Below are 14,804 nucleotides of genomic sequence, written 5' to 3' on the forward strand. Positions count from 1 at the left end.
TCTGCAGGAGGGGACCCTGGGCTGCTGGCTCCCGGGGCCTCCGTCGGGTCAGGGGGACAAGGCCAGGTTCCAGGGCACCGGGTTCTGCTCAGTCTGTCCCCAGGCTCTGAGCCTGCGCTGTGTGATGCCGCTGTGGTCTTGAACAAGGCCCGTCCAGCTCACAGGTTTCAGCCGTCCCTCCAGGCCCCAGGGGTGAAGGCCCCTCCTCCACTGAGACCCGCGGGTGGAGGCGGGCGCTCGAATGTGCTGTCTGTGTTTAATGAATTAGCACAACGGGTGTCCACCAGCCGCCTGCTCCAGCCACCGGCCCTGAGCGAGGCCCTGTCCCTCGGACCCTCCGTCTCCCCCCCCACACACACACAGGGCCTCCCCTTGGGCCTCCACCTCTCCTGTGCCCCACAAGCCAACGGATGCACAACGCTCAGAGGCCCAAGGCCTCCATAAATCCCAGGGACTTTATTATTATTATTATTAATGGTTCCATTCTTCTCCCCGGGAAGGAGGGGACATCTTTGCCTGTGGCCTGGCATACCTGAGGCTCTTCCTGAGGGTGGCAGAGAACTGCTCTCTTCATTCTTAGGCAAAAAGAAGAGAAGAAAGGGAAATAGGGCGCCAGACGGTGAATTCTGTTTTTCTGGTCCCCAGAGGCCAGACACGAGCACACGGCCTCCCGGGAGTCGGGAGAGACCCGCCAGGGAGGTGCCTGGCTCCCGAGAGGGAGGCCAAGGTGCAGGCGCAGCGTGGAGGGGGAAGAGGGCAACACCCTGGCCAGAAGGGGAGCCGGGCCGTGGGGTGAGGGCAGCGGGGGCAGGTGGAGGCCGGGTTGTCCAGCCGCTCCCCGGAGTGAGGGACGGAGCCCGGGGTCGGCGTGGTCTGGCTCCCTCGTCCTTGCACCGACCGGACCCTAGTTACGTCCCGGCCCCATGAGCCGGGGCAGCGCAAGGCCAGCCTGCTCGGGCTTCGCCCGGGGGAGAGGCGGCAGACGGCTCCTTGGGACAAGTGCTGGGAGCTGGAGGTGACTCGCGGGCCAGGGCCCGGCCACAGATGCGCCTGGAGGTTCCCGGCTGGTGGCCTCTGGTCTCCTGCAGACACGAGTGGCCTGCTGTTCCGCTCCCAAGGGGCACTGCCGGTGGGCAGTGCGGATGCTCTCTGGGTTCCAGGACCCATGGCCCAGCCGTGGGCGGCAGCCGGGGGGAGCCAGGGCTGTGGGCCAGGAGGTGGCTCTGCTGGGGACGGGGCTGAGGCTCCGGCAGCCCTGGGCGGGCACGTATGGACGGCCTCTGTTTGAAAGGGGAGCCGGGTCCACGATGGCCCGCGTGGCGCTGCAGGGGGCCCTGAGTTTCCATCTTCTCTGGTGTCACCCAGCCTGGGTCCCACAGGCCCTGCCAGGCCCTCAGTGTCCTCTGCTGTGAAACTGGGACACACAGAGGAGGAGGTGGGTGAGACTCCAGGTTGTCCCTGTCCCTCAAGCTGGGTTTAGGGGGAAGCAACTTATAGTTAGCAAAACCAGGGGGTCACGTGGACACTTGGCTGAGGCTCCAGTCCTAGCTGCACCATGCTGTGTGCCCTTGGGCCAGTGTCTTCCCTTCTCTGTGCCTGGGTTTTTATGCTGGAAACTGGGGGTGTCACAGAACTACCCCATAGGCTTGGGAAGATTTGGGGAGTGGGTGCCTATAACTTCCCATGCCCAGGAGCCAGGCTCCTGTGTGGTTGTCATGTACTGTGCGTTGGGACTGTCATTGCCATACCCAAAGAATGGGCTGCTCCTGGACTCTCTGTTCTTCTTTCCCCGACCCTACAAAGGGTGTTGTTTAGTTGTTCCTGTTTTCCACATGGAGGCTCAGAGAGGTTAAGAAGCAGGCCAGGGCCACACAGCTAGTAACCAGTGGAGCTGGGATGTCAGTCAGATGTGTCTGGCTGTGCCCTGCCCTGTGCCACCCACCCACCAATGACCCACGCCATCACCTGCCTCTCCCTGCCCTTATCTGTGCCAGGGGACTGTTCCCAGTGGTTGGGCTGGTGAGGAAAACACCACCAGCCGCACACTCCCACACCCCACTCCCAGCCCGGGCACGGGCCCACGCACACACTCACAGCTGCACGCACACACAAACACAGGCACACACTTGAACACGTGTGCACACAGCACACAGATAGGCATGAGTGCACGCGGAGCACGTGTGAGTGCCACACACTGGTGCTCACGTGCTCCAACGCGGCGCACGCTGGCACACACTCAGGAAGCTGTCCCTGCGTGGACAAGGGAGCCCCGGCTCCTGGTTTTTATCCTGCTGACCCCATGGCCCTCCTCAGGCTCAGGCATGACCGTGGTCAGAGCCAACAGGCGGCAGAACCTCCGCACTCGTTGTTAGAGCCAGGGAGGGGCAGGACCCGCACACACGGCCACGGGGAGCCCCAGCCCTGGCCCGGACGGCATTCTCTACTCACTTGGTCTACACAGAAGAACTCCACGAGGAGGAATCATGAGCCCATTGCACAGAGCAGAACACTGAGGCTCAGTGAGCCGGGGGTCCGCCCGGGGTGCACAGCCGGCCCATGGTGGACCAGGTGTGTGGGACACAGCAGCCCCGGACACGCAGTGAGCAAGACAGGCCGGGTGCTGCCCTCAGGAGGAGCACCCAGGCTCACAGGGGAGTGCGGGGAGCAGACAGGGAGCGCCAGCAATCCCTTGCCCAGGAGCCAGGCCCAGCTAGCAGGGGCCTGCGGGAGAGGACAAGGAGGCCTTGGGAAGACGCTGCAGCTGAGGCCAGGGCCCTGGAGGGGCACAGCCGGGGTTTCCAGGGCCACACTGCTTCCCCCGACCTTTCCTTCTGTGTGGGACCGGCAGGCCCTTCAACCAGAAGGCAGTTAAACAGACGTCACCCTTTACAGTCCTCCTGATCAGTCCCCCTGGGGTATTAAAAGTGCCAGGAGCCAGGAAGCCCCGCCCAACGCATTCCTTCCCACAGCGTGCTGACCCAGCACTTTCCTGGGCCGGTTGGGGCTGAGCCTCAGCCCATCTCAGGCCTGATGGCCTTCCTGTCAGTCCCTGGGCTGGGAGCCCTGGAATAGCCACCAGGGATTCCCGGGAGGGGGCCCTTTGTCTTCTTCCATTTATTTATAATGCATGGGCCTCCTCGGTGCCAAGAGGAAGCCCAGTTTTATTTACATGTCAGCACCCCAGAGGGTGGAGGGGCTCACCCGCCACCTTTGTCCCCAGCCGACTCTGGGTTCCAGCTGGCCGGTCAGGACAGTGGTAAACTGCTGGGAAATCAGAGACGCGTTAGACGAGCTGGAGGGCGTTCATGTCTCAGATGGGAAAGGTCCAGGGAGGCCTGATCTGCCAGGCCTCCCGCCTGATCCGGAGCATCAGGGCCGAGGGCCGACAGGAGTCCTGGTTGTGTCCCCTGCTGTGGATACTTTCCATGGTGGACCTGCGCCTGCCTGGTACAAGCCCGTGGTGGGGGGCAGTGGCTGGAGACTGCCTGCCTGAGTCTGAGTCCCACTGGGTGTCCTCTGAGCAGTAACTGGGCCCCCTGCCTCTTCCTTCCCCTCTGGGGAATGGGGCTGCTCAGGCAGGCCATGCAGTGGGGGGGGCAGGAAGTGCTTCTACAGGGCAGCGGCCCTAGTCGCCCTGTGACAAGTACAGTGTACCCCACCCCCCCAAAAGGTGCGGAGGAACTCTGCTGCAGCCGGTTATCAGGAGGAGGAAAGGGCCCAGAGAGGTGGAGTCTCTTGCCCTGGGCCACCCTTTCCATGTCTGCTGATGACCAGGTGGCCTCTGGCCAGCAGTGTGGAGGGGAGGGGAGTGCGGGTGAGGACTCTGTCCCCAGGATGATGAGTTGCAGGAGACAGGGGACAACTCCTCTCTGTCTACAAAATCAGGGCACTGGCCCGGAGAGGTGCCCCCAGCCCAGGGCAGCTCAGGACTCCAAGTGGCTCCCCGTTAGACCAGGGAGGGCACAGGCCGCCAGGAGCTCCCGGGCTGCAGACGCCCTCCCGGAGCTGCCCTTCCTCCGCTGCTCCGCGGCGTCCTTACCTGGCTCCTCCCGCGTCCTGCTTGACCTTTCCTGAAAGACCAGCTTCAGCCGCTGATGGTTTTGGCGGGTCCCCGAGGAGACCCTTCAGACGGCTGGAGCCGCGCGCGCCGGAGAGAGCCCCTAATTGGGGCGATGAATCATCGCGCGCGCTCGGGGCCGGACACAGAATAGATAGAGGAGCCCGCGAGCCATTGTGCGCAGTTTGGGACGCGGGAGGGGGAGGGGAGGAGCGCGGAGGGCTTCCCCCGCCCTCCGCCCGCGCGCCGCCCCGCCTCCTCCTCCCCAATTAAATGACCCAGCGCGTTGGCAGGCGCCGGAGCTCGCACATGCGGCCGCCGCTCCAGCCGCCCGGGGCCCGCCGCCGCCAACGCCGCCGCCGCGTTCCGGGCGCGCTCGCCGGCGCCGCCTGGGCCCGCGCCGCCGCCGGGGGCTCGGCAGGCCCGGGGGGCGGCGCAGCGATCGGCCCCGCGCCCCGGCCCGCGCCGGCCGCCCGCCGCCAAACTTTGCGGCGCGCACACATGCTCCGAGTTGGGCGCGGCGGCGGGCGCTAGGGCGCGGCCATGAGCGGGCGGCCGGCGCCGCTCTCCCGCAAGCAGCGGCTCATGGCAGCCGTGGGCGAGCGGGCGGCGGGCGGCGGCGCGGCGCTCTCGTGCTTCATCTGCGGCGGCGGCATCGGGCGCGGCAAGGAGCTGAAGCTGCAGGTGAAGGAGCCGGCGGCGGGCGCGGGGGCCCCGGCGCAGCCCTTCTTCCCGTTCCTGCAGCAGCAGGAGCCGGCGCCCGGCGCGCGCGAGCTGTCGCCGGCCGACGGCTGCGTGCTGGTCTGCGCCGTGTGCCGCTGCTTCCTGGGCGAGCAGTGGGCCGCCTTCGAGCGCGCGCGCACGCCGGTGGACAAGCGCATGTACTGGCTCAAGCGGCCCCACCAGTGCGACGCGGGCGCCAGCGGGCGCCGCGGGGGCGCCGGAGCCCCCCGCGAGTGGAACGTCGCCTACGCGCTGGGCAGCGCCGCCGGGGACGACGACGACGGCGGCGGCCCTGGGCCCCGCGCGGCGGCCGAGGACACTCGAGACTCCGAGCTGTCGGAGCTGTCGGACACCGACCCCCTGTCCGATCCCGACCCGACCGCGCGCGACGCCAGCAGTCCCCTGCAGGACGCGCCGCCTGCGCGCCGGCCCACTCCGGGGCCCGGGCCTCGCGGGGGCCGCTGCCAGGAGTGGAGGCCGGCGCCGGGACCCGCTCCGGGACAGGACTCAGAGCCCCCTGCGCAGGGGGATATGGAGGAGGGGATCTCCTCGAAGCTCCACGCCGACGTGGAGCCCAAGACCGGAGTCAGGCGCCGGAGAAAGGGCGTTGGAAGGCACTGGGCTCCTGAACCCCGGGCCAGCGTCCTGAGGGGCATTCCTGATCTTTGGCAAGGCCCTCTGAGCCAGGCCGCTCCTACAGATGGCATGAAAGAAGTTCACTTGGGCAAGGCCACCAAGCCCCAGGAGAGCCGGCCCCCCGGGGACACCCTCCGGGGTTACTGCACGTCCGAAGACAGTGACATCAACATCACCAGCGAGGAAGAGGACCACAAGGAACAGCCGGTCCCAGGGCCCGGAGAGAAGGACAGTAGTGGTGGTGTCCTTCGGGCTCCTCTGGAGAGCCAGGCTGTGCCACCAGAGGGCCTGTGCTGCTATATCTGTGGGTCCCTGCTGTCCCCCGCCTCCCAGCGCCAGATCCACGTGCAGAAGCAGGAGAAGCTGGCCCAGGCGCCCTTCTTCCCCTTCCTCTGGCTGCACAGTCCGCCCCCCGGGGCCCAGCCCATCAGCCCGGCGGGCAGCACCCTGGTGTGCTCCTGCTGCTTCTCCTCCCTCACGCAGCAGTGGCAGAGCTTCGAGCTGGCCAGCGTGCCTGTCCTGCAGCGGCTCTACGTGGTGCCCCTGAACAGCCACGCCCCCGGCATGGCCTCCAAGGGCAGGAGGCTCCCCAGGGAGGAGGGCCCCCCCACCAGGGCCCTGCAGGAGGCCTGCTACCTCTGCGGGGAGGACTGTACCCAGGATGCCCGGGCAGTGCCCTCCAGGGCCCTCAACGGCAGCGCCAGGAGCGCCATGCATTTCCCCTTCCTCAGCCTCCTGCCCTGCCCGCCCAACGCCCGGGCCCCCAACAAGCGCTGTGAAGTGCGCAGCTGCCCCAAGTGCTTCAGCGTCCTGGAGGACGTCTGGGCCCTGTACCGGGCCTGCCAGAACCAGGAGCTCATCACCTCCGTGCAGGGCTTCCTGGGCAGGTACCACCAGGCCTTCTCCGCCTCCGACCCTGCCCTCGGCGAGCTGCCCGCCTCTGCCCACGGCGGCCCTGCGTCCATCTGCTACATCTGCGGGGCGGAACTGGGCCCCGGGAAGGAGTTCCAGCTCAACGTGAACCCCGCCAGCCGCCTGGGCGAGAAGGAACCCTTCTTCCCCTTCCTCACCGTCTACCCGCCCGCCCCGCGAGCCAGGCCGGCGGACGCCACTGGTCTGGTGGCCGCCTGTGTGCTCTGCTACCATGACCTGCTGGGTCAGTGGCTGCAGCACGAGGCCCGGGGTGCCCAGCAGGCTGTCAGCGCCTGGGCTCGGCAGTACCAGGTGGAGACCTTCGTGTGCTTCTTCTGCCAGCAGGAGAAGAGGCGCTGCCTGGGGCTGAGGCCCGTGCGGGTGGCCCGGCTGCCCTTGTTCCTCTACACCCTGCGAGCCAGCCACAGCCTGCTGGTGGACGACGGGCGGCAGCTCATCATCGGGGCCTGCGTGGACTGTGGGACCCTGGTGTGCGCCGGTCAAGGGCTCACCCGCCAGGGACCCTCCGGCTGGAGCTCCCCGGTGGCGGCAGCGACGAAGGTAAGCTGCGGTTTCCCGAGGCCCAGGAGGGGACCGGAGGTGTTTTCTTCCCTGGTGCTGTGTGGGCGGTGCCCTCCCTGGGTCACTGAGCTCGCTCCTGGGTTACCTTGGCCTGGCGTGGGCAGGTCAGGAGCAGGCTCAGGAGGGCTTAGAGGAGTCGGGCACTGCTGGCCAGGGCAGGCAGGGGCCGGGCCTGGCTGTGTTCGGGCCGGAATCTGTCGAGCGGAGGAAGTCGGGGGCACGTCTGTCGCCCGCCTGATAACATTGGTAACGAGTGCGGCCCTGCGGGTCACGGAGAGGTCTGGTACTCACGGGTTTGAAACACGCGGCAGGGAAGTTCCTCTGGGCTCTGGCTCCAGTGTTTCACCCAAGTTCACCCTGTTCATTGGAGACGTTCTGGTGGCTTAATGGCAGATGGCAACCGGTTCCCAGACGCAGGGGCAGGACTGGGGGACAGTGGCCTGAACAGGCCTTTCCCCGGGGGGAAGAGGTCTTCTCTGTGAGCCAGAGAGGAGTCTCCCGCCCTCGCTCCTTCCTCTTGCTGCCCCCCGCCCCGTGCCACTGGGGCTCAGGGAATCCTGATCCTGCTTCTCAGGGCCCGGCCCCCGGGTCTGAGGAGGTCTGTCGCGGTCACCGTCCTGGCCACGGGCCACGGGTCCTCATTTCTACCAGAGTTAGACCGGCGTGTGGGGGTCAAAGTCGGCAGGCAGCAGTAGCCGCTGGCCGAGGGCTGGCCAAGGGGCTGGGGTGGGTGAGGAGTGCGGGCTCTACATGGAAGTGACCTGCCTCGGCCTGACCCTGCTGAGGGTGAGGTGCCCGGGGTGTGCCCACGCCTGGTGACCGTGTCCGTGAGGTGGGCCGGGGTGCGCTCCCGGGAAGCCCGTGCCTGTGTCCTGCGCCTGTGTCCTGCGCTGACAGCTGTGGCTCCAGCTGCTGGGCCAGAGCACAGCCCCCGCCTCAGCTGGACCAGCGTGTCACCCGCCGTGGGTGCGGAGCCTGGCCACCCAGCCTGGCTGGGGCTCCCAGAGGGCAGGCCCTGGGCCAGCTGGGCTTGGGCAGCCCAGGTCCTGGCCCAGCCCTGCCCCTTTCTGGAACTGAGCCGCCTGCAGCGAGGTCCTTCTCCTGGTGGCCCGTTGGTCTCCCTGGCCGGGAGGTGGAACTGTGCCCCGGGGCTTGTAGGGACGCGGTGAGGATGAAACCCGTTGGGGACGGTGACGTGCCCGGGTCCAGGATGTGCCACGTTGTGGCCCCCCAGGCCCCTGTGTGTGGGCCGGCTGCAGGGTGCTGTTGTGTCCTGGTGCCAGGCTCCTGGCCCGGGCGCTGCTGGTTTAGCCTGACGGGCGAGAGGCGCACCAGGCTCTGCGCGTCCCCACGGGTGGCCTGCTGACCCTCTCTGCTCAGGGCTCTGTGAGATGGGCTGTGGGCCCGAGTGACAGGGACCTGGGTGATGAGACGCTGCCCTCCCCAGGCCAGCGTGGGAGCTGGGAGCAGCCTGGTGTCCACCTGGAAAGTGGCCGGTGCCGTTCCCTATGCGCATGGTCACCTCTGCCGTCCGCTGCCCAGGAGCTTGGGGTTCTCCTCCCAGAGAAGACATCGAGGCCCAGTGCCCTTGGTGACGACCTGAGGCCCTGAGCCCGCCAGCCCGCCTGGAGGGGCCTGGGCAGCGGGGGGGTTGCTGAGCGGGTAGTTGGCAGTCAGTGGGGAGGCTGGGAAGAGGCCGCAGCCTCCCCGGCCACAGCCTCTCCAGGAAGGGGACAGCCTGGGGGTCCAAGGCCCAGGGGCAGTGGTGACCTTTGGAAGGAAGGCGTGGAAGAGCGCCCGCCCTCTGGGGGTCAGTCTGCTGGCGGCCAGCGTCTGGCTGCAGGAGGGGCGGCACCTGGGTCTCAGGCGAACCCCAGGTGACACCCCAGGGTGCAGGACCCAGCCTGCGGGATCCCCAAGTGCAGCGTCTGCCCCGGCCTTTCCTGGAGCGCAGGCCCCCAGCCGGGCTCTGTCCAGGTGCTGCACGTCCTGGGGCGGGGGACAGAAGGGCACTTGGGGCCCTGGGGCTGTCAGCACCACGTGACCCGGGGGAGGGGAGGGGCTCGGCCCCACTGTCAGGACAGGCAGAGGAGGGCTGTCCCCAGGGGCCACCTGACGCCCCACCGGGTCCTGGGGCCTCGCAGTTCCCAGGGCAGAGGAGCAGGGGTGTGAAGAGGGCCCCAGGAGGGCCCCTGGGGACACGGCACGTTCCAGAACCTTCTTCTGGGCCGCCTCCGGGACCCCTGTGCTCGCCCAGGAGAGCGTCCGCGGTGGAGACCTTTAAAACCAAGAGCGAGGGAAGGAGGTGCCCCCTGGGTGGGCGGGTGCAGCCCTCCACTCTAGCTGGACTCCCTGGAGGGCACTGTGCTTCCTGTGGGGGTGGGCAGTGCCCGGGCTGGCCAGGGGAGGGTGCAGCTGCCCTCTCTGGGCCTGGACCTCCTACCCGAGGAGGATTCCCAGCCTCTGAAGCCCTGGGAAGCCCCGGAAAGGCCCAGGTTTGCCTGGAGACAGACCCAACTCAGATCCTCATGGAGCAGGCTGTGTGACCTTGGGTAAGACTCTTGACCTCTCTGAGGCTCCAGCTGAGAAGTGGGGTGCTGTGTTCTCTGGCAGGTTTATGGTGGGAACCAGGCAAGGTGGGCTGGTGCGGGAACCCGCCTTGTGGTTGGACGTGTGTCTTGCTGCTGTTCAGGGGCCTGAGTAGGCACCCTGCCCCCTGCCTTTGCTGTTGCTGGGAACCCTTGTCCCTCTCATCAGGCTGGAGGCAGCACTGCCAGGCTGCTGGATGGCATTTGGGGACATACAAATGAGGACGTTGCTTCCCCGGCTCCGGCCTATCCTGTGCTCCCCGTGTCCATATGTGCAGCCTCCTCACACAGCGCTGTGGAGGTCGGGGCCGCTGTCCCAGCCTCTAAGTGAGACACAAGTCCAGAGAGGCTGAGGAATGTGTCCAGGTCACTCAGCTGGTAACAGCAGGTGCAGGACGGGCCGGGAGTCTGGATCTGGAGGCTGGGCTCTGGGCTCTCCCCTGTTCTGCCTCCCTGGGCTCCGTGAAGGTGGCCAGTGCAGACCCTTCCCCAGCCACTGGCACATCTGTGCCTGTGGGGGCAGAGGCCACGGGCTGCCCGCTTGCCCCCAGGTGCCCTCTGCCTTCACCCCTCCTCCCTGACATTGCCAGGTGCGGTGGCTGTGGCAGGACTCGGGAGGCTGACTCCGGGCCGAGGTGGGCTCGCCCTGGACGGGCCTCTCTCCCTGTGGGCCGGTTGGTGAGAGGCCGCCCTGCCCCCTCCAGGGCCGCGAGCAGCGCTCTGGTTAATGGACGTGCGGCTGTTTCCCCAGCGGCACTGGGGAGCCCTGGGGTGGCCTCCAGCGCAGGACGGTGGCTGCCCCGGCCTCCTCCCCAAGGCTCCCAGGGGCCTGCGGGGCCTGCGTGGTCTGCCATGGCCGTCCGTCTTCCTGCTCCTGGCTCTGCACCCACGGGACCCTGCTCTTCAGGGAGACCCTGTGGCTCCTCCCACCAGCACCAGGACCCTTTGGAGGGAGAACCTTCTGGAAGGTGCCAGGGCAGGCAGCTGGGCAGTGCTGGGCTCGGGCCTTGGCGGGCTCCGGCGCCTCCTGACGGGTGGTCTGCTTCCTGGCCCAGTGGAGGCCGTCTGCTCGGAGGAGGGAGCCGCGTGTGGTGTCCTGGGCTGTCCTGGGGGAGGCGGGAGGGCAGGGTCTCCCAGTGTGGCCTCCCTGGAGCCCGTGGGCGGGCAGCGCGGGGGACGCAGCCGGAGCACAGAGCTTCCCGGCCCCTCGTGTAGGCTCTGGGGACCACCCTCGCGGGCGGCTCGGCTGAGGGTCTTGGGGTGTTTCTCGGTGGCACGTTTTCCGGGCTGGGGAAGACCCCGGAGATCCTCTGCCTCGGGTTCGTGTCTGGGAGGGGACAGCGGCACAGGAGGCACTTCTGTCTTCAAGAAAGGACATCTCGGGACTCGCCTTCCGTGTCCCGTGATGCCCCAAGGAGGACCTGGCAGGCCTTCGGGGGCAGGTGGGGAAGGGGCCCCGCACCCCTTGTGACGTCAGGCTGTCGTGCTGTTGGGACGGGCTCCGGGGCTGCGTCTGGACTTGCTGGGACAATGACCGTGGTCTGCCAGCAGCCTCTGAGCCAGAAAGGGAGTCTTCTGGGGTCTCAGGGTGCCACACCGGGCACGGGACACCGCGAGCCTGCATCCTGTGGAGGGTGGACTTGGAGGGGGGTCAGGAAGGATCCGCAGACCCTCACCTTGAGACGCGGCGCCCCGACCCCTTCCTCTCTGTGACATCGTGTTTTGGAGCAGGTGGACCCGCACCTCGTGGGTCTGTTTTTCCCGGGTGCCGAGGACCGCGCCCAGGACCGCCCAGCCCAGCCCGTCACCACGGCGTCCTGCTGCCTCTGCCGGTTGAGCTTTGGTGACCCGGGCTGCTCAGAGGTGCTGACGGACAGGCTGGCAGCCGCTGCCACCCTGCCTCCTGTCTCCATCAGGGCTGCCCCGTCCACGGGTGCCCTGACACAGGCTCGGAGGGTGTCCCTGGCCCCGCAGACGCTCAGGTCTGGGCGCCGTGGCACTAGGATCCCCGGTGCTCAGGGTGGGGAGTCGTGGTGAGGGCTGCTGGGGGGTCTGCCGGGGCCCGTGGGAGGACGTGGCGTGTCAAGGAGGCCACCTGGAGGGCCAGCGGCTGAGTCCTGAACTGCAGAGGCCCGGGCTCCAGGCTGGAGGTGCCGAGGGCAGGCCCAGCCCTGGGCGCTGCGGGGCCCTGGGATGTGCCCCTCCATCCACCTCCATCCACGGGAATTAGAGGCCCGTGATGGGCCCTGCCCTGCCCAGTCCTGTCCCGAGGGGGGTCCTGTTTTTAAGCTTCTAGAAAGCTCCAGGGCAGGGGCCCAGGGTGGAGTGGTGGGACCCAGAAGGTCAGGCAGGGCCTGCTGGCTGGGCGGGGTGGACCCTGGGAACACTGGTGGGGTTGAGGTCCATCTGATGCCGTCAGCGCCGTCCCCTGAGAGCACAGCTTAGCAGACCCCGTGAACCAAGTGGGGACCATCACACTATCTCTAGAAAGTTCCCGTCACCCCTGCAGGAAACCCTGTGCCCATTGGCAGCCACCCCTGTGCCCTCAGCCCGGGCAGCCCCCAGTCTGCCGCTGACCCTGGACCTGCCTCTTCTGCACGTCCACGAGGCTCGGCTGCTTTCCTGGGCACCTGGCGTCCCCCCTCCTCTCATGGCCGAGGGCTGGACCAGGCCCACATGGGCCCCGCATGCTCATCCGTCAGCCTGTGGACACGGGGTTTCCCCCTCGGGCCGTCGTGAGTCATGTGCTGTGGACGTTGGTTCTCTAGGGGACGTGCCCGGGGTGGAGCTGCTGGTCCAGGGCAGCCTGGTCCACCGCTGAGATCCCTCCTGTCGGAGGTGGGGTGGCCCAGGGCGAGGCTGGAGAGGCCTGAGTGTGGGGCTCTGCCGACCGCAGGCCGCCTGCTGCTTCCCGTGTCCAAAAGGTGGTAGAACTTCAGATTCTCACGCCCCAGGGGACAGCTCTGGCCCTACCCGGCTCGCCGTGTGCCCCAGGGCCACTTGTCCACCACGGGTGCTGCTGTTCCCCTAGCAGAGAGCGGGAGGACCACAGAGGCCTGCTGTGAGGTGGACAGGGGAGGTCTGTCCCTGCGTCCTGTCTGCGCGCTGCCCAGCGTTCCCGGTGTGGCTCTGGCGATGTTGCTGGAGCCCAGGTTGCTTCTCGCTGCCCTCTGCCCCCCACCCACGGCCTGTCCCCCTTCCCAGGCCTGTCCCTCCACCAGGTGACCTTGCGGGCTGACCTGTTGGCCTGTCAAGCTGCAGGATCTCGGTGCCTCCCGGCCTCCGTGCCACAGGTGACCAGAGGGGTGTGCACCTGGGAGGGCCTCATGCAGATGGGGGTGGCCATGCAGCTGGGCAGAGGCTGGCACAGGCTGTGGGGGTGGGGCGCTGCGGAGCCGCCCTGGCCTCTGCTCCTAGCCTCTGACCATGCCCCAGGGCTTGGTTGCTGCCCGGGAGGCCCTGGGCACTACCCGGCGGGTGAGCTCCTGGGCACCACTGTCCTGGTGTTACCACCTCCCGAGGGGAGCAGGAGAGGTGTCCCCAGGGTCAGGCCGTCCTCGGGCCGCAGGCCTTGCGCGGGGTGAGAGCCTGCCTGTCGCCCCCAGGGCACTCCTGCTCACAGCCGCTGGACGCGGGCCTCGGGAGGCGTGGTGGGCCCGCTGCCCACTCCCCACAGAGTCTGACCTGAGCCCGCCGTCCCCACGCGAGTCCTCACCGCTGTGAGGGTGGGAAGTGCCGTGGCCCTCTGCCTGCCTCCCCTGGTGCCCTCCTGCACCGCAGCCAGGGTCACAGCCGGGGCGTCCACTGACGCCGTCCCTCTTCTCCTTGGGGTCCCCTGTTGGGTGCACTGGTGTGGGCATTGGCGGCCGGGGTCACAGGGTGAGCGGGGTGCAGGACAATGCGTGGCCACGGGACCCTGCCACCCATCCCTGCTGCTTCGGGGAAACAGCTGCCCGCCTGGCCACCTGGTGGCCTCTGCCGCAGCACTGAGCCAAAGCCGGACAGGCCAGCGTGCCGGAGTGCTGAGCCCACACGCCACAGAGAGCCAGGCTCTGGGGACTCGGTGGTCTGCCTGGCCTCTCAGCAGAGGCGGCCTGCTGCCCCGGGGTCACTTCCTGTAGGTCTGCCCGGGACAGTGGCCACTGTGACCTTTTTTCCAAGAGGTCAAAGGACAGAGGACACTGGTTGCCATGCCCAGCTCAGGAGTCAGCTGGGTGGCCGGGGAAACACAGGGCACTCTGAGCAGCTGCTGGCTCGGGGAGCGTGGGAGGTGACCTGGACACTTACCATGCCCAGTGTGTCCAAGGAACCCTCGGGCCCGGGCTGTCACGTGGCTTGCTCAGATACGCCCGGGAAGCCGTGGACCGGAGAGAGTGGACAGGCCCCGCGCAGGACGCTCCAGGGCTGTAGTGAGGTGCCATGCCGCACGGTGCGTTGGGGAAGTGCCGGGCTGACCCTGGGCTGTCCCCTGGGGAGGGCGAGAGGTCTGCAGTCCCACCCAGGCCTGTGGGTGGTGCTCTGAGAGGAGCAGGGGGCGGGGGGAGCAGGGGGCAACCTGCCCGCCCCGCTGTCCAGGGAGGGAGGACGCGCTGACCACGGCGGCTGTGGTGCTGGTGGGGTTTCAGGTGATTTATTATTTTTAATATTAGATTTTTTAGGCCCACAGGGACCTGGAGCTCCGCTCACCGCCCCATAAAAAGCCATTGTGTGCTGGGGTGGGGGTGGGGCGCCAGAACAAAAGTGGGTTTTAGACAAGTTTTCCTGAGGAGCCGCCGTGGGCGCTGGGCGGTGGGTGGTGGGAACAGGAGCCACGCAGGACGTGGGGGAGGGAGGAGCTGGGAGCACCCTCGAGTTTCCCCGTGTCCTAAGGCCCAGAGAGGCCAAGTGTCTTGCCCCGGGTCACACAGCCGAGGGATTGCAGAGAGCCGTTGCTGTGTCTTCTGCCTTGTGTTGCCACCAGTGTGCGGAGTCCTTGCCACGGATGTGTCCCACAGAAGTCGGGAGTCCAGGGTGTGGGATGGAGGTGTCACCGTGTGCCCTCGGCGTCCTCCCCAGGAGGCCCAGGCTGCGGGAAGGAGGGCGCAGGTCAGACCTGCTCGTCCCGTCGCTGTGACCTGGGGGTCCTGGGAGCAGGTTCCCCTGGGCCAGACTCGGTTCAGACCGGGTTCTGAGTGCCAGTGCGCCCCCAGCCCCCGCGAGCTGCACAGCTGGCCCTCCAACGTGGAGCTCTTTCCAAGCAGATGTGACACTCGCGCCCCGTGGGAAGCCGCCAGGCGCTCGTGGCCTCCGGGGGCAGGTTTTGCTGC

At 67.7% G+C, this 14,804-nt stretch overlaps 1 protein-coding gene and 1 long non-coding RNA gene across 6 annotated transcripts in view; one reads left to right on the plus strand and one right to left on the minus strand.

The window, feature by feature from the left end:
• Positions 1-434: 434 nt before the first annotated feature.
• On the minus strand, positions 435-4,433 carry LOC144370940 (uncharacterized). 2 transcript variants are annotated; one of them, XR_013431070.1, is made up of 2 exons: positions 4,040-4,433; positions 435-3,264 (listed from the first exon to the last, which is right to left on the minus strand). It is a non-coding gene; the product is annotated as an uncharacterized LOC144370940 (long non-coding RNA). The 2 variants fall into 2 exon arrangements; XR_013431069.1 differs by having other exon boundaries at positions 435-3,444.
• Positions 4,434-4,806: 373 nt separating this feature from the next.
• Gse1 (Gse1 coiled-coil protein) overlaps positions 4,807-14,804 on the plus strand; it is a 282,134-nt gene continuing 272,136 nt past the window's right edge. For 2 of the 4 annotated variants that reach the window (XM_040279235.2, XM_040279234.2), the window contains exon 1: positions 4,807-6,889. In XM_040279235.2, coding sequence (XP_040135169.2) covers positions 4,937-6,889 — 1,953 coding nt within the window. In that variant the 5' untranslated portion in view covers positions 4,807-4,936. The remainder of the gene's footprint in view (positions 6,890-14,804) is intronic. The other 2 variants (XM_040279233.2, XM_040279236.2) reach the window with 2 other exon arrangements.

Source organism: Ictidomys tridecemlineatus, chromosome 15 (assembly GCF_052094955.1).
Source record: "Ictidomys tridecemlineatus isolate mIctTri1 chromosome 15, mIctTri1.hap1, whole genome shotgun sequence".
NCBI classification, from domain to species: domain Eukaryota; kingdom Metazoa; phylum Chordata; class Mammalia; order Rodentia; family Sciuridae; genus Ictidomys; species Ictidomys tridecemlineatus.